The 27,205-nt window shown below is 48.3% G+C and overlaps 9 protein-coding genes across 10 annotated transcripts in view; 5 read left to right on the forward strand and 4 right to left on the reverse strand.

Moving 5' to 3' along the window:
* The window catches only part of CNC06950 (D-lactate dehydrogenase (cytochrome) oxidoreductase protein, putative), a 2,412-nt gene extending 2,263 nt beyond the window's left edge, over window positions 1–149 (forward strand). The window contains exon 5 of the mRNA XM_569853.2: window positions 1–149. This exon is cut by the window's left edge and continues 177 nt beyond it. The gene's annotated coding sequence lies outside the window, so the exon portion shown is untranslated.
* A 1,672-nt stretch (window positions 150–1,821) lies between these two features.
* CNC06960 (hypothetical protein) lies at window positions 1,822–4,773 on the forward strand. The gene is made up of 6 exons (XM_024656910.1): window positions 1,822–1,918; window positions 1,975–2,351; window positions 2,403–2,510; window positions 2,564–2,752; window positions 2,808–3,134; window positions 3,188–4,773. Exons 1-6 carry the CDS (start codon window positions 1,882–1,884, stop codon window positions 4,670–4,672), a joined length of 2,523 nt encoding a protein of 840 aa, XP_024512488.1. The 5' UTR covers window positions 1,822–1,881; the 3' UTR covers window positions 4,673–4,773.
* CNC06970 (mitochondrial carrier protein, putative) lies at window positions 4,769–7,833 on the reverse strand. The gene is made up of 7 exons (XM_569856.2): window positions 7,614–7,833; window positions 7,452–7,550; window positions 7,267–7,400; window positions 6,408–7,220; window positions 5,872–6,362; window positions 5,375–5,816; window positions 4,769–5,272 (listed from the first exon to the last, which is right to left on the reverse strand). Exons 3-7 carry the CDS (start codon window positions 7,286–7,288, stop codon window positions 5,058–5,060), a joined length of 1,983 nt encoding a protein of 660 aa, XP_569856.1. The 5' UTR covers window positions 7,289–7,400; window positions 7,452–7,550; window positions 7,614–7,833; the 3' UTR covers window positions 4,769–5,057.
* A 751-nt stretch (window positions 7,834–8,584) lies between these two features.
* CNC06980 (expressed protein) lies at window positions 8,585–10,710 on the reverse strand. Its single transcript, XM_569855.2, has 5 exons — window positions 10,526–10,710; window positions 9,536–10,453; window positions 9,296–9,460; window positions 8,955–9,219; window positions 8,585–8,876 (listed from the first exon to the last, which is right to left on the reverse strand). Exons 2-4 carry the CDS (start codon window positions 10,256–10,258, stop codon window positions 9,139–9,141), a joined length of 969 nt encoding a protein of 322 aa, XP_569855.1. The 5' UTR covers window positions 10,259–10,453; window positions 10,526–10,710; the 3' UTR covers window positions 8,585–8,876; window positions 8,955–9,138.
* A 404-nt stretch (window positions 10,711–11,114) lies between these two features.
* Window positions 11,115–12,835, forward strand: CNC06990 (conserved hypothetical protein). Its single transcript, XM_569829.2, has 5 exons — window positions 11,115–11,185; window positions 11,390–11,467; window positions 11,709–11,797; window positions 11,855–11,987; window positions 12,056–12,835. The coding sequence occupies exons 1-5, from the start codon at window positions 11,153–11,155 to the stop codon at window positions 12,218–12,220; spliced, it is 498 nt and encodes a 165-aa protein (XP_569829.1). The 5' UTR covers window positions 11,115–11,152; the 3' UTR covers window positions 12,221–12,835.
* Window positions 12,836–13,120: 285 nt separating this feature from the next.
* CNC07000 (conserved hypothetical protein) lies at window positions 13,121–15,658 on the forward strand. The gene is made up of 8 exons (XM_024656911.1): window positions 13,121–13,264; window positions 13,313–13,333; window positions 13,404–13,480; window positions 13,538–13,610; window positions 13,687–13,942; window positions 14,011–14,054; window positions 14,104–14,230; window positions 14,285–15,658. The coding sequence occupies exons 1-7, from the start codon at window positions 13,233–13,235 to the stop codon at window positions 14,207–14,209; spliced, it is 609 nt and encodes a 202-aa protein (XP_024512502.1). The 5' UTR covers window positions 13,121–13,232; the 3' UTR covers window positions 14,210–14,230; window positions 14,285–15,658.
* CNC07010 (monooxygenase, putative) lies at window positions 14,211–16,798 on the reverse strand. Its single transcript, XM_569830.2, has 6 exons — window positions 16,330–16,798; window positions 16,121–16,262; window positions 15,995–16,055; window positions 15,698–15,935; window positions 14,980–15,611; window positions 14,211–14,875 (listed from the first exon to the last, which is right to left on the reverse strand). The coding sequence occupies exons 1-6, from the start codon at window positions 16,749–16,751 to the stop codon at window positions 14,394–14,396; spliced, it is 1,977 nt and encodes a 658-aa protein (XP_569830.1). The 5' UTR covers window positions 16,752–16,798; the 3' UTR covers window positions 14,211–14,393.
* An 843-nt stretch (window positions 16,799–17,641) lies between these two features.
* On the forward strand, window positions 17,642–20,519 carry CNC07020 (hypothetical protein). Of its 2 annotated transcripts, XM_024658472.1 has the most exons (5): window positions 17,642–18,261; window positions 18,323–18,487; window positions 18,526–19,209; window positions 19,258–20,100; window positions 20,156–20,519. In XM_024658472.1, exons 1-4 carry the CDS (start codon window positions 17,842–17,844, stop codon window positions 20,080–20,082), a joined length of 2,094 nt encoding a protein of 697 aa, XP_024514326.1. In that variant the 5' UTR covers window positions 17,642–17,841; the 3' UTR covers window positions 20,083–20,100; window positions 20,156–20,519. The 2 variants fall into 2 exon arrangements, with proteins under 2 accessions (XP_024514326.1, XP_569850.1); XM_569850.2 differs by having other exon boundaries at window positions 19,258–20,519.
* A 1,410-nt stretch (window positions 20,520–21,929) lies between these two features.
* On the reverse strand, window positions 21,930–27,119 carry CNC07030 (hypothetical protein). Its single transcript, XM_569854.2, has 5 exons — window positions 26,647–27,119; window positions 26,199–26,605; window positions 25,798–26,145; window positions 22,962–25,742; window positions 21,930–22,904 (listed from the first exon to the last, which is right to left on the reverse strand). The coding sequence occupies exons 1-5, from the start codon at window positions 27,083–27,085 to the stop codon at window positions 22,113–22,115; spliced, it is 4,767 nt and encodes a 1,588-aa protein (XP_569854.1). The 5' UTR covers window positions 27,086–27,119; the 3' UTR covers window positions 21,930–22,112.
* Window positions 27,120–27,205: the final 86 nt, after the last annotated feature.

The raw sequence follows: 27,205 nt of genomic DNA on the forward strand, positions 1-27,205 counted from the left end.
TGCAAAAAGGCAAACGGTTGAGATGTGGTATCTGGTTGTGAGTGGGGATAATACTGTTGAGCTGATTTGGAAAGATGTCTATATGTATCTCTAAAACTTCGAAAAACACCTTGCGTAATATGCTTGCGCCTCGTATGCAAAAGAAATAAGAGATGACAACAACGACGGCAGCGGTAAACAAGGAGGGAAGAGCGGCAAGGGGAAGAATCGAGGTAGAACCACCATCCTAGGCGTTGTATTTCCTTCTCCGTAATGTTCAGTTTTCCATTTAAGCCATCTACAAAGCTGTAGCCGCAAATTCTCACCCGTGCCACCGCTTCCCCTACCGATCACTCCCATAATAATTATTCGTATCATTCAGCAAAGCAAACGAGCCGGTTGATTTCTCAACGACTACGAGGAAGTCGATGCCATCTCATCAGCAGCAACAACAGGCCCAATTAATTGGGCTACAACTTCCTGCTCCCCCCGTCTCAACATACTTGAGCAATAGCTTCCAAATTTGTGACTATTTCTCCCGAGGCATTGTTTTTGCTTCATCCGACGTTTACGGCTTACTGCCCGCGCTACCCCGACTATTACATTATCTCTAATAAGAGAGGCGCACTTTTATCCTCCCCCTCGACCAAGTCAATCTAACCAGCCTTTGAGGAAATTTCAAGCATCAGCAATGCAATGTGCATCATCATCATCAGAAGATAATATTATCTACATGCGCGTTCTTGTACCTATTTTGATATCGGTTATTATCATTGTGGCAATAGCTATTCCGAATGAACCAAAAGCCTCAAAAGCTTGTCCTGGATTTCAAGGAGGCTGGCGGCGCTATAATATCTCCCTGAGCCCTTCTGCTGGTTACCTATTTGAATGATAAGAAACACAAACAGTCCGGCGGTTCTTGGGATAATAACGGAGTTGGTTGTAACAATAACGACATCTAATACCTGAGCTAATAACTATCGAGATGCTGAGAAAAAGACACTTAATATGGTTTTTGCTGTGTTATTATTGTATACGTATTAATTGACTTACGATGCTATAATAATGATCATGCTTCATGGGCGAGTCGCCGGCCTTCCACAATGCAGTGGTGAACTTCAATACTTAAAAGCAACAATCAACAGTAAGTTCTTTTCTTGAACCTTTTCCTGATATTTAATTAAGGTCTTTGAACTACGGGAAAAGAACAAACGGGGCTTTCGAGATCAAGTGTGCTACTCATGGATACTTGTTAAATGTAAATCTGATTTTGGTGGCTCAGACTCCACAAGGACCTTGTTCAGATCGAGTAGCAACTTAGCGATTGAGAAAAGCTCGCCGTATGCAGATGGAGGATCACTTGAACATGATTGGTTGGGCTATTATATGCATGAATGATGGGTTTCATGTTTTGCCTTCTGATGATTGCGACTTTCTACTTCAACAGTAACCCATCTCATTAAAGTTGTAGATAAATACCTTTATACTTCAAGGTCATCGGCATATTTCATTTGGAAAAGAAGAACAACAAAGCAAGGAAAAAAGAAAGATAAGAAATTATTACGAAGTAGATTTTTTCAGTACAAGTGGTGCCGGTAGCTGCAATTTGTTAGTACTTATACAATGGACGTTGCCATGCATGTGCCAGCTTTTTATACGCTACCATTTCCCCAAGTATTTACACTCACATATATGGAATATGCTTATTTGCTGAGTATCCATGTACGATCACCACTCGCTGTGCGGTGGACCAGTGGTCGTGGGTGGACCTTGAAAGTGGAGGCAGAGCGCGACTTGGTCGATTCGTCCAAAACACATACGTCCGTCTGAGTCAGGCATTTCGTCATCTTTCAGTTTGATTATCTTTCATCTTTCTTTGTTATTATTCTTTCTCATACAACTATGCCGCGGAAAGCGGCTGTAGAGGACAACATATATCGTGCGTAACCTGAATCCTTGCCGTTCAGAATCCGAGCTGATGGCGGGACTCGCCAGTCGACGAGGCCGAAGACTTCATACTGTCTCATGCCAGCAGCATCGCCCCCTCACCGCCTCAATCCGACCAACAGCCAAAAGCCCAATCTGAGAGACTATCCGCCACTCGAAAGAAGATGGACTGGGAACATGAGATCAACACTCATCCTGACGAGCCTCTCGACGAAAGTTACCACCGATCTTTTAAGAAGAGAGAAGCGCTGGAGCGGGAGAAGGGTAAACGTCGCGAAGGTCAGGACGGGAACGAAACGGATGTAGTGGGGAAAGAAACACAGGTGGGTGATGATGATGATGACAGCGATGAGGAGAGGTGTATCATCTGTTTGATGGGATTAAGAGATAGAACCATTGTCGGCGTATGCGGACACGAGTTCTGCGTAAGTCTATGCAACTGCGTTGGCGGGAACAGAGCTAATCATCCTTATTAGTTTGAATGCATAAGCATCTGGTCAAACCAAAGCCGGAAATGTCCTCTTTGCGCTGGGGCAATGGCACCATTTCTTTTGCATAATCTTGACGAGGAGGCGCCTACAAAAGTGAGTTAATGAGTCTTTCTATATGAGGTCTATTACTAACAAAAAAACCGCAGTTTTATCTCCCTCCTCTACCTTCTAAACCATCATCGCATCTTGCTCGCCCTGGCCCTTCAAGAGAGAGGCTTCCAACGAGACGAGAGGAACGTCCGAGGTGGGGAGAGCGGGAGAAATTGGATCCTGATGAGTTGGACATCCAAGTCAACCGTCGGAGGGAATTATACAAGCACGGTTTATTTGCCAAGGCACGTTATGAATGCTCTGCCCACTGGATTGTAATGTGTCTGACAAGTCCTATAGCATATCGCCTCCAACCGCCATACCCGCTTTCGAGCAAACCCCACCCCTCGGCAGATTGCCTCTGACCCCGAACTCGTCCAACGCGCCTCAGCATTTATTCGGCGAGAGTTACGCATCTGGCCATCTCTTGATGTAGAGTTCTTTACGACTTACATCGTTTCGTTGTTGCGGACGATAGATATACGCTCAGAAGCGGTCGTCAGACTATTATCCGACTTCATGGATACCGTCGAGTTCCCTAATGGAGCAGAGCATTTTTGCCATGAATTATACTCGTACCTCAGGAGCCCATATCGAGAACTGAAAGGGTATGATGGGATTGTTCAGGTATGTTACCTTGGACCACGTGTCATGATTAGTGGGCTGATCGAATCTCCCAGTACGATCCTATACCACCTTCTAGACCACCAGCTTGCTCGCCACCGCCAACAAGGGGACGTTCACAATCTCGTTCAGTCTCCTCATATTCTTCTTACTTATCCTACTCTTACTCTTCTCGATCATCCTCGCGTTCAATCAGTCCTCGTCCTCGTTCTTACTATCGCAATAGATCACCTCCACGCCGATACCCTTCCCCCCCTATCCAGCGTTCCCGCTCTTGGTCTCGATGTCCTCCGCGGAGAAGAAGAGCCGGTCCGAACTATGAGGATGAACATGATTACACGCGGTATCGTGATTCTATCAGACGGCGGGGCAGGGGTCGAGGGCGTGTTCCAGATAGAAGGCGGGAACACACGGGTTCAGGAGGAAGAACGAAGAGACTTCGGCCGTATGAGTTCGAAAGGGTACGTGACAGAGAACGAGGCTCAAGGGCACATACGCGGACTGATGGAGGAGGCATGCGGGCATGGGGCAGTGACAATGGCAGGAGTCAAATCGAGGATGAACGCGAGGAACGGCCCGAAAAGAAGCAAAGGATAGAGCTATTCCCTTCGCCGCCTCGCCCAGCGAAGAAGGGGTTAGATGATGGTGAGGATAATCCTACGACAACCAACCGACGCGACATACCACCTCATATGCCCTCACCACCTTCCCTCGCTTCACGTCTAGGACCAACTGTACCTGAATGTCCTATCCCTCCACAAAACAACTCGAAAGGTCGAATGGAGAGGGATTTGCCCCCTCATATGGCTGGGAGAAAACTTTCTATCAAAGGGGCGGCCGTCACGAAAGCACCGACAAATCAGCCTGGAATGAATTTACGGGAAAAGCTTGTAAAGGCCAAAGCGGAGGCTGCTCAAGACAAAGTCAATCTGTCAAACCAAACCGAGACTTCGCAGAGAATCAGCAGAGTTGCATCGGAGTCTGTTCCTGGATCAAAGACAGCAGAGCAGCAAGGAGCCTCCAAGTTATCGTTACGTGAACGATTGGAACGAGCTAAAGCCGAAGCAAAATCAAAGATTCAGCCCGGCATACCTCCTCCCGACTATGCTAACAGCGCTAACTATCCCAATGTCACCCTCCCGGTTCTTACCCCTCCGCCAGGAGCACCACCATTATCACCGTCGTCCGTTGCACAACTTCCCTCTATTAAAGAAGATGCCAACGTACAAGCCCTCCGGGCGAAGCTTCAGTCTCGCCTCAAATCTCAACGGGAACGTTCTTTGTCGCACAATCCTGTAGGAGACGTTCGTTCTGGGGCTGCTTCGACCTCAGCCTCAACCTCTGTCCCAAGTGCAGAGAACAGTGAGGTCACAAACCCTAAAGAGATTAAAGAGAAAGGTCTAGAAGCTACGATGAATAGAGCTCTGCGCAGTATCACCGAGGAAGAACGGAAGAAGGAAATTAGGCGACGGTTGATGGTGGCCAAGGTGAAGGAAGCAGAAACCGATGCGGAAAGGAAGATGAGGGAAGGGGAGAGATGAGAGCTGTACTCTATGCGGAGTAAATTATAGGACAAAAGAGTAAAAGTTGTCGCAAACTCCACAAGATCTTGTCTCATCAAATGAAATAGCTTCATATGCATATTGTTGTTGATGAATCCTCTACCTCTCCCGGCAGATGACATCAAATTCATTGTTGCAGTTTACAATACATCTACGTCCGCAACTCATGCTTATGTTGAAAAATTAAAGAGGAAGAAGATTGTATCTATGCGATAAGATTTATGTTTGAGTTTCTTGAATTCTGACGTCTTCTTCCAACTGTCCGTCTTCCGTCTCTTCGATTCCATCTCACCTTCCATTTCCTCATCCTTCATCATACATCAATTCATCATTCCTCATGACCAAACCACTCGTTCTTTCATTCTTAAACTCCCAGCATCCTCTTCGACTCCTCATACACAATCCAGCTGACACCCACTGCGGGGCCCACCTTCAATATACTAGGCAGTAACCCTTTATAAAGGCCTCTCCATCCTTCATTCTTGAGGGTCTGCTGCATAACGTCGCGGAAACCAGTGTATTGATGTGGATGGCCAGATGAGCCAGAAGCCTGAAGTCGTGTTCGAAGGAGGTTGACAGCTGTAAGTGGAGAGGAAGGCAGGGATCAGTCTTCAGCTATGTGACGCTGATAACGAGAAAGATGGGGAGAAAGAGGGATGGAACGGAGAGAAAGGGACTTACGATAAACAGTCGCAGCGCCAATAGAACCTGAAAGCGCTCCAAACGAGAGTACAGCAAATACCGGCGGCTCATCCGCCTTTGTCGACCGACAATACGCCGTCTTGAGTGTCTCATATGTTCCCATATCAATCGCACTGTACGGGAAAACGCCGACCAGACCCAGCGTCAGTCCGCGATAATATGTCCTGACCCCTCCTGCTCTCCACATTTCCTTTGCTGTCTTGACCACATGTTCCCATCCTTGGTTCGGGCCAATATCACTTTGTATCCGCGTTTTGAGGGTTTCGAGACCGTAAATGGCCAATTGGGAGGTGATACCACCTACGCCGCCAGAGATGAAACGGGAAGATGAGGAAAGTTCTGACGGATCTGAGACTTTATCCCAGTATTTGGCGAGGAATTTTTTGGATTGTTCATATGAGACGAATTTGATAGCGGATTCCTATGCAGCTATGAGCTTTAACATCTTGAGAGCGCCGAGAAAGAGGGATACTTACAGGGAGGATCTTTGTCACGTTCAATCCATTCCCAACCCAGAACGCTCTCAATCCCCCACCTTCCATATAAATCCTCTGCACCGCTCCCCACAGATTCGTCACCGCCCTGAAACCATTTTGTAAAGGATGGTTGATTTGTGGATGACGATTGAAAGCAGAAAAATCATCAGTCGTGATGAGGTAGACTTTCAACCTGTCGAATGGAGCTGTCACCGTCCGCGAGACGCCACCGGCAATGGCACCCGCCAGGAGGAACCTCCATGCCTCATGCCTATCTTCCTGCACGACTTCAACGTCCTCGTCGTATGGTCCGGGGGTGTCGGCAAACTCTTCGTCTTCTTCTTTATGTTGTTTTGGGGGGTGGAAGAATCCAGCGGCGGTAGATGTTTGAGGTGAGTTGGGGGCTTTGGGGAAGGAGATGCTTATATCGCCTTCTTTGTCGACGCGAGCGGCACCTCGGCCGTCAGAAAATCGTTTCCGGACTTGGTAGACTATAGGAAATTAGTTTAGTAGGAAGACAAGGACGGTATGCTTACATTTGTAGATTTCAAATGGCGTCGCTTTTCTGGGCAACATGATCAGGAAATCTCTGAAATCGGCGAACGTAAGGTACAACCCCTCTTCTGAACCTCCCTGCGAGGGCCCTTTAGGTAAGCCTTCTTTGTTAGAGGGACTGGCGAGGAAATGGACAAGATCAGAAACAGTTGCCGGCGTGACGTCCACCCCTGAACGAGAAAGTGCGGCTCTCATCTCTTGCGCGTCAAGACGGCCGTCGGCGTTATGATCCAGTTCCTGGAAGATATCCCACAACTCTCTTTCCTTATCCCATAAGAACCGCCTGAAATCTTGCCACGCGATACCTTTTCCCTTTAAATTCTTCATTTCCGGCTCAAGGTCATCAGGTCCACCCCATAATGAACTATCCGGTCTCTCCTCGCTAATACGCTTGACCAATTCTTCTTCGTAGAGCCTTCTTAACCTCTCAGCGCGCTCAGGCGACAGGGCCGCAGTGGTACCCTGGCCAGGAAGCTGCATCTTTTTTGTCGGTGTGGGTTCGTCGCCATCAGGAATGGATGGAAGGGCGGGAAGAGATTTCCAGAGCGCCCTGAGTTTTGAAGCTCTTGCGGCAGGACCTTCACTGGCGCGGAACTCGGCAAGAGTGGGACGATGGTCCGAAAAGATGTCGGGTCCGGGGGCTTCGCGAAGGCACATAGGTTGAGGAGGAGGTGTTGGGTCGGTAGGTAAGGGGTGAAATGATGAGTCAGTGTGGGGTGGATGGGGTGAGAGGGTGTAATGGGGTTCGGAGGATGAGGATGAGGATGAGGTTGGCATATCATCTATCTTAACGTCTGGGAGCGAGTTGTCAGTTTTCTACGCCTGAGTGTGGGAGCGTACCTCTTTCCGATTGATCTGACATCTGTTTTGTCTCAACAGGGTTACGGCTTGAATAGAAACAACTACAGCAGCTAGTCGCCGATAAATAATTTTAATGAAGTGAGTATCTCTTCCTGGAAGAACCTATCGATTGCCTGCGATTCCTCGGTTAGCAGTTGCTCTTGACATAACATAGCTGCGCTCACCTGGTTGTCTCGAGAGGTATGGCTCAAAGAGAACAACAAAAGCAGCTGTTTACCGGGGAGTAATTCCGGTACAGTACTCTTCCTGGAAAGACCTGATGACTAAATTGTTTCCTTTGGTAAGCTACACTCTGATGCTTCCCGCATGGCACGTACTGCACTCACCTGGTAGGCGTGTATGTGGAAAAATTGGATGCAAGAGATGAATGAAATCGATATAATGACGAATGATAACGCTCGCTTTCGTTGAATTCAAGTTTTTGGCGCGCTGAGTGATGACGGCGGGCCCGGATGAAGCGAGGAGTTTACTAAATACTTACTTATATTTGTTATGGCTAGCCTTCGCTGGCAGATGTTGCACAAACGTCTATTCTGGAGTTGTAGAGGATAATGTATGGAGTATTTGTGAAAGATGCGTCCATATCACCAGACATCTTGTGTTCTCCATGCATCCATCCGTGTCCACCAACATCTGGAAGCGTACCAGACGGCTTCTCATTGGGCCGCTTATTCCCGACACCACGCAGCTGGGTAGTACTAGGCTCCGTACCACCGAATGCTTACATTCGTTCATACACTGGTAATTCTTTTTGATCTTTTCATTCGTTCCATGGGTTCACATTCAATTTTGGAATTCCCTAATGTATGTAAAAGCACCCTATAGACATTCAACATGATCATACAATGAAGACCTTATGCCACCACCCGCCCTCCCCATTTAGCGCAAGCTCCAAGATATGATGCTCGACACATCAAATAACTCGGCCAAATCGATTGGCCTTTTGGCTCGTGGAAAACAGATATTTTTCAAGCACTTTGTCTTTCTGATCAACGTCGTTTACATTTTTGATCTCCATGAAGGGAGTAATAGGGAAGGGTTTCCGATCCGCCATCATTTTTATCCAGACGAAAGAAAAAAAAAATGTTAAGAAGGGCGAGGCATAAGTTTGATTAAAATAATGAAAACGATGGGTGGTGTCATGTGGGAGCAACGAAAGGAAAGTGACGATAGTAAGGTTGGTGGTACTATGTCCCGATTGATAATTTCGTTGTATAGAGTTTCTTATCAGAACTGAATACTGTACAGTATATGATAATTGCTTCAACTGTGGGTGAACAAAGAAATATTTGACTACTCAGATACATACAAGAACGCAGCCGGCGATTTACTACGATACAACAAAGCCAACCACAAGACCGTTATCATCGATCCACTGGGCTCAATATTGGCCCAAAATAATACTACCCATCGAATCACAACCTATCGACCTCGCCTTTCTACATCCCTGATCAAACCTCGCTCATGAGATGGAGCTTGATGGGACGTTGGTCGATAAACTCGTAATGAGATCTATCTACGACCAATGATTGGATTGGTGATGCGGCCATTGTTCATCACTTGGTGTCTTGTAACGGTGCACAGGCCGGCTAGAAGAGGACAGAAGACCGATGAACAGAAGGGGCAATTAGCCAAGTCGGGATTCGAAACGATAGGCGTGAACTTACAACTCGTCAACAAGACTCTCGTCATCTTTTAACATAGTCTCTTTCATTGATTTCATATTCCGTCCTCCCTCCCTCTTCATTATACTTACAGGTAGCAGTTATAGATAAATCCGCGTATACAATTGTATGTAGTCAAAGATCGTAAGCCCAACGACTTCAACGCTTTATTTGCTGTCTTCCTTCATCAGCCCCCTGCATGGCTGCTTCGCCTTCGCGAGGTTGACCGCATGAACGGCAACCCAAATGAGCACACCGACACATGCGCCTGAAATAGGATCAAATAATGATTAGCAGCTGCTATATGCCGATGGTGAAAAGAATACGAGGAAAGGCGTCCTTACAGATTCACATGATGATATGTCAGGTTGAAATCTTCTGTCGGTCACTTGGCTGTATGTCGGCTGTTGATTCGATTGCTGTTGTTGAGACTGTTGACCTTGCTGAGGGCGATAACGGAAGTACGATAGGATGCGGGTGCTCATCGGTGTAGACGGTGGTGAGGTGAACTGTAAAGAGGAAAGCACTGTCAGTTTGAAAACAAAGGTCGTGGAAGAGGACGAGTTTGAAGCATAATCACGTACTCGACAGGTCTCAGGCCTTTGCACAGGGAAAACTATGGTTTTTGCGGCAGATTCACCGCCTGTTTCTCGAGGTAGTGGGCCTATGACCTCGGTGACGATCGGTGGAAACTGTAACCTCAACGCTGTCCTCAATTCCTCTATGCTCCAGGTCCTCTGTGGCTCTCCTTCTTTCTTCATCACATAGATCCCAATTAAAGCTTCTTGGGATATGACGATCTGACGCACATTGGGGAAGACATCGGTATATGACCTAGGGAGGCCTGAATACTCTTTGTAACCCAGCATTGCGATTCGCCACATCTCTTCCATATTGTCAATCTCCAGAACCTTCACGTAGCTTAAAGCTTTCTGCTTTCTCTTCCACGTCTTTGATCGGAAGTCAAGGCCTTTCAGTAGACCTTTGCTAGTCTTAACATAGTGGTACAGGTGAGGTATGACGAGATCATAGACCTCGGAGCACAAGGTGAGCGCTTTGAGTGGCTCAATGTCGGAGAAGTGTTGAAGAATGATGTCGTGTACAGGGGCAAGCTTGTCTAGTCTCGGCAGTTGTGTGAAAGACGGCGGAAGGCTGTATTCGTCCACTGGCGCGTAGAGTTCGTATTCGGCATCGGGAGAATGGTAAGTGGCGTTGGTGTATGGGTTGGTGGCGACTAAAGCTGCAGAAGTCCGACGAGGGGAGTACGCTGGTGGGGGAAAGAACGGCTGCTTCCCACTAATAGACATTGTGCTTGCTTGTCTTACAAAGGCGATAGAGATGTGGGGTGGCCTCTGTTAACCCGATACAGCGGGTAAATAATACAATGAGCGAGGTGCTGGGCGGGAACTCGATAAAGTTTCCTCTTCTTCCTCGTCGGGGCCTGTCTACTCGTTAAAATAACCTAGCAGAGTATAGAGGTGTCGTTGAATGAAGATCGGAAGCTGACAGCGGCGAATGTTGAGGTGATCAGACAGTGTTCTTTGGAAAATAGCACGCATGACGAAGGTACTCACCTTCTCATAAGCGAGTCTCGTGATCGTACGACGAAGGAGTCGACATCCAATCTGGCTTGACTAGTGTGCAGGTTAGCTGCATATTTTTGGTGTCATGAATACTTTGGTAATAGCCGCTGGATTTTTCACTGCAGGTGGTCATCAAGCAAGCTAATCGGACATGGAACGGGAAGTGTTGGGCTCGTGCGTGAGTAGACTCACGAGCAAACACCGAGATACTCGGGCCATCCGGCAACTAACTGCCCAGCTCTTGCCGGCCGCTATCAACCAAGCTGTTTGCTTGCATACGTAACAGCAGTGCGCGTCTGGCGTTGTTCATTACAACAACGACCCTGAACAGGGTTAGTCGCGTCTCGGATCTCGCCGAACTATGAGTCTTCGAAATTGTCGGACTTGCCTTATCGCCGAAAAGCGATTGCTCCCGTTCACCGGACACTCGCCACTGCTTTTTGGTAGTCGGCAATTCGGCAATATATTGTCGGGGCGAGCACTCGCTCCCAGCGCCTCTGCTGGCGAGGGGCCGCGGTGGTCGACTTTGACATTCTCGAGTGAATAACGTCTTTTCTTCTTGCTCTTCAAAAAACTCTCCTTAAAAGCTACCTACCCCTCACCACCCTACATCCGACAATGCCCCCCAAGTTCGACCCCAGCGAGGTTAAGGTGCGTTGGATGAGAAAATACCAGGGAACGTGGGCGAGAGACTGATTTGTGTGACAATTGCTGCCTCTTCAACTGTACAAATTAACCATCTCCCACGACCGTAACGATTACGTCTGTATCCTTCAATCTACCCTCTTTATTACTTTGCAACCTCATGGTAATCAAATTGCACTCTTGGTCGGCCTAAATTCGACACTCAAATAGATCATCTACCTCCGAGCGACCGGTGGTGAGGTCGGTGCCTCTTCCGCTTTGGCCCCCAAGATCGGTCCCCTTGGTCTCGTGAGTCATTGCCATTGGAGCTGGCGTGTCTGTGCATAGTAGAACCTGGAGGGAGCGAACGGTTTCAACGCGACGAGTGTCGGCTGGAGGGTGTGATGGGAAAATTTGGGACGTGTCAGTGAGAGACGAATATTGCGAAGGGCAGGATAAGGAGCGTATGAGAGTTATGGAGGAGGACAAAACACAGACACGCCGCTGTCATACGATTTTTGTGGGCCTTCGGCTGATTGGTTTCCTATAGTCCCCCAAGAAGGTCGGAGAAGACATTGCCAAGGCCACTGGTGACTGGAAAGGTCTCCGAGTGACTGTCCAGCTCACTATCCAGAACAGGTGAGTTTATCGACTTTCAGAGCTCCAAAGTTTCAATTTCTGATGCATCAACTTTAGGCAAGCTGCCGTCTCCGTTGTTCCTTCCGCCTCTTCCCTTGTCATCAAGGCCCTCAAGGAGCCTCCTAGGGACAGGAAGAAGGAGAAGAACATCAAGCACTCCGGTAACGTCCCCCTTGACCAGATTTACGACGTGAGCTATATCTTTGCCATCCAGACCAAAAATTCTTGTGTTCTTTACTAACCAGACACTTTCTCTAGATTGCCCGTAAGATGGCCCACAAGTCTTTCGCCAAGAACCTTTCTGGTGGTGTCCGTGAAATCCTCGGTACCGCTCACTCTGTTGGTTGCACTGTTGACGGCAAGAACCCCCACGACATCATTGTTGCTATCCAAGAGGGCGAGATTGTCGTTCCCGACGAGTAAACTTTTGGGCGTACTCGTAAGGGGCGTGTAGGATAGGGGATGCATGGCTTCACAGACACACATTTTTTGAACAGGGAGTGGTTTGAGTGACAATGCGGTCGGAATAAGGTGTGAGGCTGCTTGAAGTCGGGTGTTAGGATGAGAAGCTTTCGGCAATCTCAGCGGCCCATTCTACTAACTGTTCCTTTGTTTTATTTGGGAGACGCAGACGACAAGTGTTTTGCATGACTGAACGTTTGGTTTGCACGAAGAGCCATGCGATCGACCCCGTTTGTCGTCTCGGCTCGTCTACTGTCGAAACTCGGAACTGACCAGCGCCTATCCGAAACCTGAGACCAATCCTCGTTGAATTTCCAGGAGGATTATTTTCATTGTCACTTTCGTTACTCTGACGCCGGTTGTAGCAGTTTTTGTCAAGCTACAACATTTGAAGAGAACTTGAGAAAATTGATGGTGTTTTCGGAAGTACTCACTGAGGCTGCTTCGATAATGCCGACTGTTGCTGCTGCCTTCTATTTCAACACAGTTTCAACGAGCCGACCTAACAAGCTGAGATAAAATATGAGTCAAGAATGTATCGTGATATAGGGTTTTGGTACCCCACACAGTTCACAAATAAGAGTAGGAATCGCAAAGTTGCAAAATATGTTATCATGCAACATGATCCGCCATACTACAACAAACTCTACTTTCCCAGATATATTTTATAACTGCTCTTCCGCTGGGCTCGATGAAAGTGGTTGAAGGGCTTCTTCGAAAATTCACTTTGCCGTCGGAGATGCGCGCCTCTCTTTCGAGCGTCCTACTGTTGATGTCATCGTTTTCTGGAGCATTCTCTCGTCTTCGAGTTCTTTGAGAGATCGATTTACGTACGTATTGCCTTCCCGTATAACCACTCAAGTTCGTGACTGCATTCTCGGAAGACTGAACCATATATTAGATCATTCATATACACCTTCATCTAACCTAGATATACAAATACATACACCTCTCGGAAGACAGGAAATATATCATGTTTGGAGCTATCGTTGCTGGACGTTTGGTGTAAGTTCTTCCATCTTATACCACCCCTTGCTCATTCGCAACATATAGTCAGACCAACTTACAACAAATGTAAGTCCATAACAATATATAGGGTACTATTTCTAAGCTCAATGACTGACTTCCTGACTATCCCCGGCAGTGACGAAACACATTTCGTCTTTCCCCTTGAACAGCCCTACGAGATCAACCACTTGACTGTCTTCTTACTTGGAACTGGTGGGTGCACAGTATAAGTCTCCGAGTAAGGAGGATATGTGCTTATAAATTACACAGTGCCATTTCCTGAAGGTTTCGGTGCATCTGTACACTTTGCTTGGCCGGGTAAAGAGTACATCCCCCTTGGAGTGTACGTGACTCCTCCCGTAGTCCATTACCTGCCTACTCGTTGTCACTTAACCACGGAATGCTAACATGTGATTCAGTTTGACAAATACGAAGCCTTCAGCCATCTTCCGTGTTCGTTCGCACTTGCCCCCGAACGCTCCCATCGGACAACCGTCTCCACCAGCGCAACTGGGTATTGAGATTGCGCCCTTACAACAATTGGAGGCTATTGCTGCTGGGTTGAGTCAGAGCGCTTCTGGTTCCGGAGCAGGAGTGACAGGCGGAGATGGGAAGGGAAAAGAGCTGGTGAAGAATGTGGATGTAGGCAAGGTAGCTGAAAAGGTTGTCAGGAACGTGAGTCGAAATTTGGACGTTGTTACATCCGAATGATGGAATAGGAGCTGATATGTTGTGAAACAAAGTTGTTTAACTTTTTACATTCTTTCGGGGGGGAGGGAGCTTTGACGTAAGTGTGGTTCACGTTACGAAGTGCACATATCTGATCCACGATGCAGGCCTGATACACAAATTCCTCTTTCAGTATTCCAGCAATGGTACACAAATTTCACTCGGAAGATTGAGAATGACAAGGGGGCATCATTCCTTGATAGAGAAGATTGATGCACGATGTACTGTGTTTCAGTTTGTATCGCTTTTCTATAAAACTATATGTTATCAGCATTTATAATGATCTAGATACCAGCTATATCTATGTCTGCGTCGGGTCATTACGTTTGGCACTGGGCGGCGCAACAGCCAACGTCGTCTTACACCTATTTCTATGCCTATCACGACTTTCAAGCTACTAATATCCAAGTGTCTTTTTCCTCAAATCTTTTCTGTCCCTCATTTCCCTCCTCCAAGGCTCAATTTTCTTCCAGTGCTCTTCTACTTCCGCCTCTTTCCCACCCTCTGCTTCCGACATGAGCGACATGAGATATTCAGAGTATGTCCATTCATACGGTGTGCCGAATAGGAGCTTTTGTCTCGCACTAAGGGTTTTACGATCGAGCGGGGTAGTTGATGGTGAAGAGGAAGAACAAACTTTGGTAGTGGTAGTGGGAGGTGTTGCTGCAGCAGTGACTGTGATATCGGGTTGAGGTGCGCTCAAAGATGATACGTCTAAGTGATTGATGGATGGTACAGAAACTGATTGTTTGGAATAAGGGTTCGATGGGTTTTCAGGTAGAGCGGGATGTTCGGGGAAAGAAGGAAGGAGATTTGCCCAGAGGAGGGAGGTGAGACGAGCCTGCACTTGCGCAAGAGGGAAGGGAACTACTTGATAGGCTGTAAAAGGTATAACCGTTAGAGCCCCATTTTGTTTTGTGATATGGGAAGAAGTAGGACCCCAAGATGGGAAACTGAGCCTTATGCGCTAAACGAAAACTCACAGAGAGCAGGAAAGGCGATACTGCGATCTCCTTTCAGAAACAGTAACAGCTCATCAAGCTTCTTCATTCCCAAACCTTTTACCCCGCCCTCCTCCCATTCCTCACCTCCCTTCCTCTCCCCACTCCTAATCACCCCATCAACCAAATCCACCTCATCCCAAGGTTTGTCTGCACGCTTGAAAAAAGGGTAAGCAAAATTGTACCCCGTGGCGTAGATGATTGTATCCACCCCTGAGAGCTGTTGTCCGTCTTCAAAGTGGATGACACCTTTAGGATAGGCGGAAGAAGGCGGTGAAAGATGGGAGATGAGGGGCAGATTGTGGATATATGGAGCACAGGGTCCGTCAGGGCTTACGGAGTGCGAGGTAGCGCCAGACGACGAGACGTAAACTTTGATAAAGTTTTCCCCTGTAGCGGCTTTCAAAGAGGAAGAATCATCTAACTTTTGGTCGGGGGTGAGCGAACGGCTCAATGGTTGGCCGGATGGATCATATTTGTCGATATTGTGGGAAGCGAGGAGGCGGGAGATATCGCCGCCTGATGCAAAAGATCCGACGACGAGGACGGTCTGGCCGGCATGGTCGGAGGCTCTGCGGTAGAATCTAGAATGGATGATTTGGCCTGGGAATGAGCTGTTTTAAAGGTGATGGAGACGGCAAGAAACAGGTAAATGAAAAAGCAGGGATGTAAAAACATATAAATGGAATGGTTGACTTACCTGAGGCCGGGTGTGTTGGGTATCCATCCATCGCTGTAATGCCCATTCGACACGCTTATATAGTCAAACTCTTCGGATGTTTTAGAGTTGCCAGATACAGATTCGACCGTCCATCTTCGTTTATCAGAGCCACGGGTAGTAGAAGTAAGGTAGACCCGCTCTACACGAGTGTTGAAACGGATGTAAGGGAGGAGCTCGTATGCTTTGGCATAGTCCTGAAGGTACTTCAGTACAGCGGCTACTCATGTTAACGTTGTGAGCTCTATAACACAATGTATCGTTAGACTTGTCTCTCACCTCGATCTGGGAAAAGAGGCGTCTTTTCCGGAAATTTAAACCCTCTGAAAGCCATTATAGGCTATTTAGTTCAAGGTCAGCGACTTGGGTTTAACCAGACAACGGTTGCAGCATGGCAATGCCTACAGCTGGGATATTGGTTCGCAAACCTTCGTACATCGGCGACGATATCTTGGAGGCTGTTGAATAAGAGAATACATCGTCCATCTTATCGTTTTCGCCTGGTAAGCTAGTCCTCTCGGCCTGCTTGGGTCCATCTTCCGATAACCTGGATGAGTTCATTCATCAGTAATAGGCCAGCGGGTCCGAACAGCGGGCAAAAAGTGACAACTCACCATACTCCGCCAACATCTCCTCGAGCTTCAAACGCAACGACTTCCAGCTTTGTCTTGACCGCTTTCCTACTCCAAGCTTCGAGTAACTGTTGTGTTTGAGTTAGACCGGACGCCCCGGCGCCTATGACGGCCACGCGAATGACAGGTTTACCTGTCTCGGTCGTCATGTTCCTAGGATTTATTCTACAGCAACAGCTCAAAGGTATGATATGCGTATGCGGTGAAGACCTCTTGATTTGGAGATTTGAAAAAGATGATGATGCTGTGGCGAAGCTCCAAATGCACGGCGTGCTGTCGTTGCCGGCTGTAGGCCTAGTGGTGGTGGTAGTGTATAGCGAGCGATCCGCCCAATTTTGGGGTACTCGTGTACTGCAAGTTCTAAGGAATGGAGCTGTTGTGTTCTTCAAACAGGGTCTAGGCATACAGCCTTCGTACACTACTGGTTAAGACGATTTCGTTCAAGATATGGATCGATCTTATCATCAGTTATATCGGTGTACTTATATCGGATGTGAGCGGCGTCCTAGTCGCGTCATCGTTTACAACCTCTATTGCTATTACAGCATATGAAAACACCACGCCAAGTCGCTTAACGGTATGTCCAATGCAAAAGGAAGCATAGAAAGATAGCCGATTTGAGGGTTATATGAGATAGCATATGAATATGTCGCCAAGGAGTAGGAAGAAGCGCAAGGTGCAATTAAACTAGATGGATCAAGAGCGGAACGAGGAAATAATAATAGGTCCGTCTTAAAATCCTCGATGCACTTGCAGCACAGAGAAATAAGATAGTCAATTAAAATTTTATCCAGACTATGACACTGGATTCTGATTTGACTTCAGTTTGGTTTCAATTGCTGTTTCATGGGTAGGATATGTTGAGATCTTTGTTAACTTCGTAGGAATTCATGGTGGGAGGCATTAGGACTGTGAAGGAAACGGAACGAGCTAGTAATAAGTCCCCCTGGACGCGGTCATCTCGGCATGGCCACATTTGTCGGGATTATCGCACCAAGGGCAGCGCCGCTCCCTGAAATGGTGCCTTTTTTTATACAAGCGAAAAATGGGGGGTTGTTTACATTGTTTGTGCGTTGTTGATTACTTCCGCGGCTCCGCGTCCGTGTTTGTTTGGATAGAAATTCGTAATGGGAGTTGTAATTTGATTAGAAATACCCCGGATATGGTTGTGACGGATTTGTAATGCCTGTCTTACGACCGGTGGCCGACGCATGTCTTCCCCTTGCCCGCCCAGTCGTCCTTTGGCGGCCCGCGCGCACCACCCAGACCCCTTTACATCCTCTCATCTTCCGCTTCCTTTTCGCATCCCGCTTATTAGAAGCTTCTACTACCTGTCTTCCTACATCTTCCTTCTTGCTTCCCACCAGCGTAACTGGCCAGTCGCCACCGCTACCCGTTCTTCCTTCCTTCCCGCTAGTCGCGTCAACTGTCGCGTAAGATTTCTTACCTCCGCGAGCAGGGCGAATTTCCTACCCTCCTCTTACGACAGAGATAATGGGCCGCACCACCAGACGCTCAGCAAGGCCCCAATCGGGTACATCTACTCCCCCCAACATCTCCTCTCCGCCTTCGCGCCCTTTGTTTCCCAGCATCTCCCTTCGCTCTTCATCGCCTACTCCACCTACCCACGAAAACCTCTCAGCCCGGTCCTCTCTCCTCAGCGTGCTCACACGACCAGCCCATTCAGTCGCAGCGACGCCAGATTCGCCAGAGGAAGAGCTCTCGGATTTGTCGACAGTAAGCAGCTATGCCTCGAGTGTTATCTCTGGTACACATTCAAAGGACATGACCGAAGAGGAGATTGCAAAGGTATATGAGAATTATTTGGAGAAGCCATTCATCCAAATAAAGACTACAATAAAGCATAGCGAGTTTGGACATTGTAACAATCCCAATTGGCGGTGGACCAGTCAGGTAAGTACCGCCGAGCGCGTAGCACGACTTGTAATGAAAGATTTTGGGTTAACGATATCAGTGGAATCCCAACGAAGTGATTCATGCCGACGATGCCAGACCATCCTACACTGTGTTACTAAGTACATACTTGAGTTACATCCTGCTTATCATTATCGGTCACATTCGAGACTTCTTCGGTAAAAAGTTTACACCAGCCTCATACGCTCATTTGATGCCCCAGAACGTAAGTCCTTGTCTCGTTTACGTGGCTAACATGTACAGGGCTACGCCGCGCTCAACTCCGACTTCGACTCTTTCTACACCCGTCGATTAAAGAAACGTCTCGACGACTGTTTCGCGCGACCTACCACCGGTGTCCCCGGTCGAACCATTGTCTGCTACGATCGTTCCTCCACCGACCAGAACAACACTTTTCAATTGACTGGTACTACAACGCGCGCTTTGAACGTTTCCTCTTATAACTATCTCGGTTTCGCCTCTTCTACAGGTGGCTGCGCCGATGCTGTCGAAATGGCCATTAAGCGATACGGTGTTGCCAGTGCCGGTGCCAGACATGAAGCTTCTACTACCGACCTTCACTTACAATGTGAGAAACTCGTCGCCAAGTTTCTCGGTGTTGAAGCGTCCATGGTCGTTTCGATGGGTTATGCCACCAACTCGACTACGATCCCTGCGTTGGTTGGTAAAGGCTGTCTTGTGATTTCCGACGAATTCAACCACGCTTCTATCCGTGCCGGTGTGAGAATGAGTGGGGCTTCGATGAGATGGTACAAGCACAACAATATGGATGTGCTTGAGAACTTGTTGAGGGAAGTCATTTCACAAGGCCAACCCAGGACTCACAGGCCGTGGAAGAAGATATTGGTTATTGTCGAAGGATTATTCTCAATGGAGGGTAGTTTGGTTGATCTTCCCAGATTGATTGAGCTCAAGAAGCGTTACAAGGTGAGTCATTACTGTTCGTATGAGATCATTCACGCTGACATATGTCAGTTCTATTTGTATGTCGATGAAGCTCACTCTATCGGTGCGATGGGCCCCAACGGTCGAGGTGTTTGTGACTATTTCGGTATCGACCCCCGTGAAGTCGACGTCTTGATGGGTACCGTCACAAAATCGTTCGGTGCTGCCGGTGGTTACATCGCGGGTAGCAAGGAACTCGTCGACCGTCTCCGTGTCCGATCACACGCTACCGCGTACGCTGAATCCGTATCTCCTGCCGTTCTCACCCAGATCATCGCTTCTATGGGTTCTATCATGGGCATTGCCCCTCCCCTGGCTGCCCCTCCCACAGAGGACGACAAGTCCGAGACATGGTCCATCGCATCCCGTCCAGCAGTGTACGGCCCCGCCCCATCTTCCCTCCTCCCCCCTTGGCTCACCCTCCCTCCTCACTTACTCAACGGAACCGAGGGCCGCGAACGTCTCCGCCGTATCGCTTTCAACTCCCGGTACCTCGCTTCTGGTCTTCGCAAACTGGGCTTCATCGTCTACGGTAATCGGGATTCACCCATCATTCCTCTTCTTATCTTCCAGCCCGGTAAGATGGGTTACTTTTCTCGTATGATGCTCGAGCGTATCGGCCCCGACAAGACACCCATCGTCGTCGTGGTCGTGGCCTATCCCGCGACCCCACTCATCACTTCCAGAGTCAGATTCTGTCTCTCGGCGAGTCACACGAAAAATGATATGGACATGGTCCTCAGGGCATGTGATGAAGTTGGAGATGTGTTGAATTTGAAATATAATAAGCAGGAAATGAGTGTGGAGGAAGTCATTGCCAATGCTGAGGAGCTGGTTGCTGCTTCTCATGTTTAAACATGGGGTGAAGAATGAGTGTGTTCATTTTGCATATGGAAGGGAACGATGAAGGACGAACTAAATCATACAGCGTTTAATTATTTTCACACCTCTTTTTTCGTCTTTTTCGTTTAATCCTTCTCCATTATTTTATTTTACAATTTCTCAACAAGCAATTTGAATCGTACATTTTTCCTAATTTGTTTTCTATCACCTTTTTTCTCACCTTCTTGCAAAGCAACAAGCAGCTTAGATTGCTTCAATTGCGAAACAAAGCTAGAATCTGTAGGAGCTAGAACCTATATAGCCTGGACTGGATTCTAGGGAGTATTCGTCTTTCTTTTTGGTCTGGTTTCTTTTGCCTATTATATGTAAATAGGATAAAGGATGTTTAAACAATTAATATCATCTTCAGGTTGAGCGGACACCACTGTACAAGTACAAGTACAATCCAGAGTCGACTATTACTGAATTCATATGAAACGCCTCCCATGAATGGGCTCAAGTAGCCGAACCATAAGCAGATCCTCTTAGCCGCTCTTCTGGAGCATCTTCTCAAGTATCAAGCCCATCTGGAACACGAAGTCTGACAGGTCAAACTTCGTCTCAAACTTCGTCTCCAGATACTTGATGCAAGTCAGGGCCCTCCTAGTTGCCATACAAGCGTCAAGTTCCATGTCGTCCTTGTGAGCTGATGTGACAAATAGGACGAAACTCAACTGACACTGTGTTTCGAGAGGGAGGATGGTCATTCACCTGCACGAAGACCGAATTCTTTCCGATTTCGAAGCATATTTTGCAACATAGCTTAGAACTTCATGGGGCGACTTGCAGAGGTTAAAGTCTGTGTTTGCGGCCCATCCTAATACCAGCACTGGACTGAAAGTATTTAGGTCTGGATCATTGCATTAGACAACGATGGTATGTCATAATAATGTTGGGTAGTGCAACGACGGTGGCATTAGACTCTTTTGTTGGCTCCTGGAAGGTCTGGCAGCACGGGTTGTGTGGTTGTGATCTGAAGCCTGGATCGCTGAACGCAAGCGATGGAAGACTGAAACTCATCTTCTGGAAGGTTATCTAGAGTTCCCTAATTGAAGAGAACGTTGCGATAAGAACGATGGAACCGTCGAAAAGGTAGTGTCAGAAGGCGTCTCTCGATACATCCATTGACTCTAGAGTCACTGGAAATGTTGGAGAAGGTGACCTCATTGGTTCTGTTCGACCGTTCCAGCGCAAACGCCTAACTTAATCCAACTATCCTGGTATGGATTAAGGGTCGCAAATCTCAGAGGAACGACCGTGGCCATTTTGCGAGAGACATCCCATTGCCCATGGAATCCTATTTTCGTTATCACACATGAGCTTTTGATTAGCCAACACATCTCGCTGATAAAATGGAAGCATCTCACTCAGTTAACGAATCTTTCCACCACCACGGTGTCCTGTTTTACTTTTCTATAAGCTTGATCCTTTGGGTCGAGACTTTCCGTCTGGTGTGAGAATGACGGTGGAGACTCCATGTCCGACAACCGACATGGTTGTAAGGAGCCAATCCTTATCTCTATTGATTCGGTCAGCACTATAAACTAAGTAATGAAAGACCCGAAAACGTGACTGACGCATATTTTGCAGCTCCCAAAATTTACAGACGCATGGTCATAGCCTTAACCTTGATCATTCCCTTGAGAAGGCGATGCAGCGTATCCTGTCCCCCCAGATACCCCGTTTACGCGTGAAAGTGCAGTGAAATGTATACTATCAACGTGGACAAAATCGAAGATGTGAACCTAGACACGGAATGTGCGCGAAATCAACAAAAGCAGATGTACATACGTCAGCGACAACGTCCAGTCTGGCAGTGCGCTGTTCCTAATCAGGTCATATAGTATAATATCTCAGACCGGCAGCCATTCAAAACCCAATATCCATAACATAAACATAATAACCCGGACATTGTGACATTAAGTGAACTAAGGAAACATTGTATCTTCTCGCACTTCGCCTCAATCTTCCGCACCTTCAAACCAACATCCCGCCTTACCTGCTCATTGCCTTTCGGCCTGCTCCGCATCATCTGTATACTGGGTACCGGAGACATGGGTGGCCTGAGCGCTAGAGTCGATCTGTACAGGCCAACCCGCAGTCGCATGCGAGCCCTGTGCTAGAAGCGGATGAATGGTATCCTCCTCCACCATCTCTTCTTTCGACTCTGGAGGGGAAACCTCCGATTCCGAATCCAACTCCAATTCGAGCTCTTGCTGCAATTCATCAATCTCTGATTCTGACCCATGCTCTGACCTTCCCCCCTTCTCCGTAGTGAGGTTATCCTCCTGATCAGACTGAGTACGTTTCGCGGTGGATTGATTCGTAGTATTGGATGGTGAAAAGCACCTAGAGGTATGGGTTGAGTTGACGGGTCGGCGGGTGCCACCATCTGCACTGCTAGTAGTTTTACGAGCAGCTCGTACAGTCACTGCTCCTTGGCTTTGTTTGACCGGTTGACCGGCTGTTTTCCGAGCAGCTGTAGTCTTGAAATGAGCTGACCGAGCCGGAGGCTGAGAAGTACTTTGCTCAGCTTCATTCTCGAGAGCGTCGTCCTCCTCCTCCGACGAATTGGCAGCCGCATGACTCTTCCTTGCTTCCATCATCAACCTCTTCGACCGCGATGACGGCCCCTTTGCATTCGTATGAGAGGATGACCGTGTGGTAGCAGCAGCGTCAGAGCCCTTTTGGGCTTTTGAACGCTTCTCGGTGTTGCGCCCGGGGTTGTCATTGGAGGGCTTCGCTCGGGTAGCTCGACGTTTGGAAAGCGGGGGACTTGAGGAAGATTCGTTCCCCTAAATGAACACTATCAGCGGATGGTTCTTCCACAAACATATGACAGGACATCTTACATCGGATCCGTCGACACTTGATTCCAATTCATCCATTTCCTCCTGCGGCTCTTCCTGCTGCTCTTCCTGTGGCTCTTCCTGCGGCTCTTCCTGCTGCTCTTCCTGCGGCTCTTCATTCTCATTTTCTTCACTCTCTTTATCTTCACTTGCGCTATGTTGCCTCCCCTTACCCTTCTTAGTTTTCGCTTTCTTCTCCCTCTCTTCTTTTTTCCTTTGTTTCTCTTCCTCTCTCCTTCGCTTTTCCTCCTCCCTCTTCTTTTTCCGTTCCTCTTCCCGTTTCCTCTTGTCCTCTTGTAACAGCCTCTTCTCATCTTGCAATTTCCTTTCCTTCTCTCTCCTTTTCTCCTCTTCATTCCTCTTCTTCTCTTCCTTCCTTCTCTCTCTCTCTTCCTCCCTTAATCGTGTCGCTTCCTTTCTTTTCTCAAACTCCTGTCTCTCCAACTGAACCGCCAGCAACGCCCTGCCATGCATCCGATCCCATTGTTCGTCATCCCAATCCTCCTTCTCCTTACTTCCTAGCGGCGCCCAAGCTCTCGCATTCCCTTCTACGCGCTCGCCCGCCCTAAGTCTCCTCGTTACTGTCGTCCGCATCTTATCTTTCATATGTTGCACACTGAACCATTTCAATTTCTCGCTAAGCCGCCCACCGTCACCGTGGAGGTACCAAACAACTCGGAGGGGGTAAACTTGCGTAGCAGGGACACGTTGTACAGTACGCCACAGTAAGAGTTCTTCTTCTTTAGTCCATCTGCGAGGACCGCTGAGGCGGATATACCTCGAGCCTTTCTGCGACGTTTGACCATGCAAACTTGATTCGAAGAATACGTATTGTTTATTCCTATCTTCCGGAAGAGTGAACTCCTCGCTCGGGGTTAAAGGGTTGCCGTCCTCGTCGACAAGGAATGGATCTCTCTCATCGATGATTGTGGCGGCAACGTCACTGTCATCTTCCCTCTGGAAAGAGTTTTCATCGTTTTCAAGGACCAGTGATTGGGTCGAAGATGAAGGTTGGGCGGCAGCATGACGGTTATGTATGGTAGAGGGCCCAGGTCCGGCAGAAGCTTGACGATTCGGAGGGAAACGGTCAGGCGAGGTAGGGGGAGAGAAGAGAGCGGTCTGCAAGGACTGTGACTGTGTCGGTTTCTTCTGCGACGCCAATGTTCCAGAGGATTTTCGACGACGAAAGAGTATACGCTGACGATCAGCGTCGTCCTCGGAAGATGAAATGGAGGCAAAAGCAGAGGAGTAAGGTCGTTTCCCTTTGGGAGTAGGCTCTTCTTCCTCCTCCTCCTCTTCTTCCTCCTCCTCCTCTTCTTCCTCCTCCTCCTCTTCCTCCTCCTCTTCCTCTTCCTCCTCCTCCTCCTCTTCCTCTTCCTCCTCCTTTTCCTCTTCCTCTTCCGCATCCTCTTCCTTTTCCTCCTCTTCTGGCATCCCGCGCCGCTCGACGCCAATATCTATATCATCACCATCGTCATCAGAACCCTTCCAAGCATTCTCAGCCTCTAATTCCGCCTCCCTCTCGGCTCTGGCGACGTCCTCAACATCATAATCGTCCATCTCCGCTTGGGGTGGTAGATCGTCAAACGGGAAATCAGGGATGGGATGGAAAACGAAGTCCCCATCTCTTGCGGGGGTTTGCGCCGGCAGTTCTGGTTGTGTACTTGTCGGGCTCCCTTCAAGGCTACCAAGCAATTCGTTATAATCATGCCCTTCCTCTCCTTCCTCATTTTCCTCTTCTTCTTCCGCAATTTTCTTCTCGGCCTCATCAGTCTTCATTCCAGCATGAGTATCAGCCTTCTCAGTTCCCTTCGATTGAGAACGGGTCGCTCTAGCAAATTGCCTAGGGTCGGGCATGAGATCTTTATCTTCCTCGTATCCCTCTTCTCCATCTTCCATTTCTTGCTTGGCGGCCAACTGCCTTGCATCAAGCATAATATCCTCTTGATAGTCCTCTTCCTCTTCTCCAACAGGCTGCTGAGGACGATTAAGCTGGCGAGAATCAAGCAAAACGTCTTCCTCCAAATAACCTTTATCTTCATTCGCCTCGTCTGGTCGAGCATTGGTAGGCTGGAATTGACGAGCGTCGGGAAAGAGATCAGAAGGGTCATACGCTTCGTATAGAGTCCGCTCAATCCCTTTTTGGGTCCCTTCAGATTGCTCTTGAGTCGCTTTTCCAATCTCCTCTTGAGCTTGCCGCGATGCACGCGGAGTAGACGCCTGACTCTGGCTCTGGTTCTGGCTCTCCCACTCGATCCTCTCTGCCCCTTCCTGTCGTTTATTCCACTCAAAGCCACTCTTTTTCAACCTCTTGCCAAACAGATTTAGAGGGCTTCTCTCGTTTCCCTTCACCTTCGTGCTTTGGTTTTCATGGGATAGAGGACGTGAAGAGGATGGACGGGAAGGAACCGGGGTAGATTCGTTGATTGCCCATGTGGATGAAGTCTCTGGAGAGTTGCGGTTATTGTTATTTTCGCCATTGCCATTACCGTTGCGGTCGCCATGAATGGGGGGAAATGCAGCATCGGCTTCGTTTGATTCCTCGGCGGCTAGCTCACGAGCTATTTCATCAAGGAGATCAAAGTCGATGGGGTCGTCGCCTGCATTTGGATTATCTCGTGCCAGCCGAGCAGCAAATGAGCGGAGAGGCGAGTTGGGAGCTTGGGCTGTCATTTGAGATGGTTCAGGGCTTTCCTCGCGCTCACTGTCAAGTTCACTTTCGCTCGCAGGTTGATTCATTTGAGTTTGGGTACCTGCTAACACACCCCGTCGTCCCGGCGTGAGCTAAGCAAAATTGTCAGCTATTGTTGCCAGGTAACCCCGTTTGTGGCCGACTCACCAACGACTCTTCCCCGCTTTCACCCAATACTTCGTCCTTTACAAACCTCAGCATCCCTCTTTGAAAATCTTCCCATGGATAAGCCGTCCTGGCTTCTTCCAGCTCCAGTTTCGGCAACTCCTCCTCTCTTTCTACACAAAGATCACCCCATAAATCATGCAGGTAGAGCTTGTGATCCTCCTCATCTTCGTCACCTTCACTATTTGACGTATCCTGGTCAGAAGGGAGGCCGAAGCGGGAGATGGAAGAGGTGGAGAACATATCATCATGGAGCACTTCATCAATCTGGGGGAGAAACTCAGATTCGGTGGAGGAAGTGATGGTTTGTAAACGGTATGTAATGTCGATCTAAAACCTAATCAGCGATACGATGTACTAAATAAAAGGCACGTGGCACATACCTGAGTGACGAGATCTAGCCAGAGCCGAAGAGTAATTTCCTTCCCATGTTGTCCTTTTGGAATGATAGCCGTCCAGTACTTCTTCCAAGCTGCAACCATCAACGCGTTCCTTCTTCTCACTCTTCCCTTAATAATCTCTCTTTCCGTATTGATTCCTTGTCGACTCCTTGTGATCCTTTTGTCGTTTCCTTCATCGACGTCAAGAGGGGCCATGATATCCCCCGCTTCGTCTGGGCGGAGGATGAGCCAGACGAATGTTGCGAGGTTCGACAAGTAAACAGCTCGGTTGAGCGCTAGAGGGTTCTGTCGAAGTGAGGCCGAAGTAGTGGGGGAGAGAGATGAAAGGACGTCTTCGGGGAGAGGGAAGGGAGGAGAATAAGGCGAGAAGATGTATGATTGTTTGAGGGCTGTCTCAAGTCAGTCACAAGAACCATGCAATATTGCTCACCATGAAGCCCATCCCACGCCAGTTTTCCTTCATCCACTGCACTATCTCTCCTATTCCTTGGTGGATACCCATTCATCAAGAGGGTCAGGAGACAATCACCGGCCACATTCGCCAAAATCTCAACTCGATCCAGGACTGTCATGGTCAATACGGTTGACCCTGTCAATGATGATCGTATCAAATGCCTCGCGTTCTTCTGCCTTGATGCCTTTCTCTGAGGAGCATATTCGTCCGAGGTGGGGTCAAAGGTTACTGATCTATTATCTCGGAACGCTTTGTCTAGTGCTGTGGCTGCCCGAGGATCGACATTGGATCTGGCTGTTCCCGCTCCGTCTGACAGCTCGCGGGCCTTGCGAGGCCGACCCGTTTTTCTGGTCGCCTCTTCCCTAGTAGCTGACTGGCTCTTTGTAAGCCTTCCCGCCTTCTTCTTTGGCGGCATGTTGGTGTGATGCAGTCGTGTATGCAAAGTTAGAGATGGTGGACGATCAATGATGTGAACTTGAGACGTTGTTTATGGCTCTCTGTAGTAAAAAATGATGACGTGGAAGATGTAGCATGA

The sequence above is a fragment of the Cryptococcus neoformans genome (genome assembly GCF_000091045.1).
Source record: "Cryptococcus neoformans var. neoformans JEC21 chromosome 3 sequence".
Taxonomy (NCBI): Eukaryota; Fungi; Basidiomycota; class Tremellomycetes; order Tremellales; family Cryptococcaceae; genus Cryptococcus; species Cryptococcus deneoformans.

Bases quoted from the DNA above. Each gene is read 5' to 3' on its own strand.
- CNC06960 (XM_024656910.1), top strand. From the start codon at position 1,882: ATGCCGCGGAAAGCGGCTGTAGAGGACAACATATATC. The intron at 2,352-2,402 runs GTAAGTCTATGC...CATCCTTATTAG, and splicing joins TATGCGGACACGAGTTCTGC to TTTGAATGCATAAGCATCTG. The intron at 2,511-2,563 runs GTGAGTTAATGA...AAAAAACCGCAG, and splicing joins ACGAGGAGGCGCCTACAAAA to TTTTATCTCCCTCCTCTACC.
- CNC06970 (XM_569856.2), bottom strand. From the start codon at position 7,288: ATGTCAGATCAATCGGAAAGAG. The intron at 7,221-7,266 runs GTACGCTCCCAC...ACTCGCTCCCAG, and splicing joins GTCAGATCAATCGGAAAGAG to ACGTTAAGATAGATGATATG. The intron at 5,817-5,871 runs GTAAGTATCCCT...ATAGCTGCATAG, and splicing joins ACGTGACAAAGATCCTCCCT to GAATCCGCTATCAAATTCGT.
- CNC06980 (XM_569855.2), bottom strand. From the start codon at position 10,258: ATGTCTATTAGTGGGAAGCAGCCGTTCTTTCCCCCACCAGCGTACTCC. The intron at 9,461-9,535 runs GTACGTGATTAT...TCCTCTTTACAG, and splicing joins AAAGGCCTGAGACCTGTCGA to TTCACCTCACCACCGTCTAC. The intron at 9,220-9,295 runs GTAAGGACGCCT...ATCCTATTTCAG, and splicing joins ACATATCATCATGTGAATCT to GCGCATGTGTCGGTGTGCTC.
- CNC06990 (XM_569829.2), top strand. From the start codon at position 11,153: ATGCCCCCCAAGTTCGACCCCAGCGAGGTTAAG. The intron at 11,186-11,389 runs GTGCGTTGGATG...ACACTCAAATAG, and splicing joins TCGACCCCAGCGAGGTTAAG to ATCATCTACCTCCGAGCGAC. The intron at 11,798-11,854 runs GTGAGTTTATCG...CATCAACTTTAG, and splicing joins CAGCTCACTATCCAGAACAG to GCAAGCTGCCGTCTCCGTTG.
- CNC07000 (XM_024656911.1), top strand. From the start codon at position 13,233: ATGTTTGGAGCTATCGTTGCTGGACGTTTGGT. The intron at 13,265-13,312 runs GTAAGTTCTTCC...CGCAACATATAG, and splicing joins ATCGTTGCTGGACGTTTGGT to TCAGACCAACTTACAACAAA. The intron at 14,055-14,103 runs GTAAGTGTGGTT...TCCACGATGCAG, and splicing joins GGGGGGGAGGGAGCTTTGAC to GCCTGATACACAAATTCCTC.
- CNC07010 (XM_569830.2), bottom strand. From the start codon at position 16,751: ATGCCTAGACCCTGTTTGAAGAACACAACAGCTCCATTCCTTAGAACT. The intron at 16,056-16,120 runs GTAGGCATTGCC...TGAACTAAATAG, and splicing joins TGCGAACCAATATCCCAGCT to CCTATAATGGCTTTCAGAGG. The intron at 15,612-15,697 runs GTAAGTCAACCA...CCTTTAAAACAG, and splicing joins CCCAACACACCCGGCCTCAG to CTCATTCCCAGGCCAAATCA.
- CNC07020 (XM_569850.2), top strand. From the start codon at position 17,842: ATGGGCCGCACCACCAGACGCTCAGCAAGGCCCCAATCGGGTACATCT. The intron at 18,262-18,322 runs GTAAGTACCGCC...TAACGATATCAG, and splicing joins ATTGGCGGTGGACCAGTCAG to TGGAATCCCAACGAAGTGAT. The intron at 18,488-18,525 runs GTAAGTCCTTGT...TAACATGTACAG, and splicing joins CTCATTTGATGCCCCAGAAC to GGCTACGCCGCGCTCAACTC.
- CNC07030 (XM_569854.2), bottom strand. From the start codon at position 27,085: ATGCCGCCAAAGAAGAAGGCGGGAAGGCTTACAAAGAGCCAGTCAGCT. The intron at 26,606-26,646 runs GTGAGCAATATT...GACTTGAGACAG, and splicing joins GGCGTGGGATGGGCTTCATG to CCCTCAAACAATCATACATC. The intron at 22,905-22,961 runs GTAAGATGTCCT...GTGTTCATTTAG, and splicing joins CAAGTGTCGACGGATCCGAT to GGGAACGAATCTTCCTCAAG.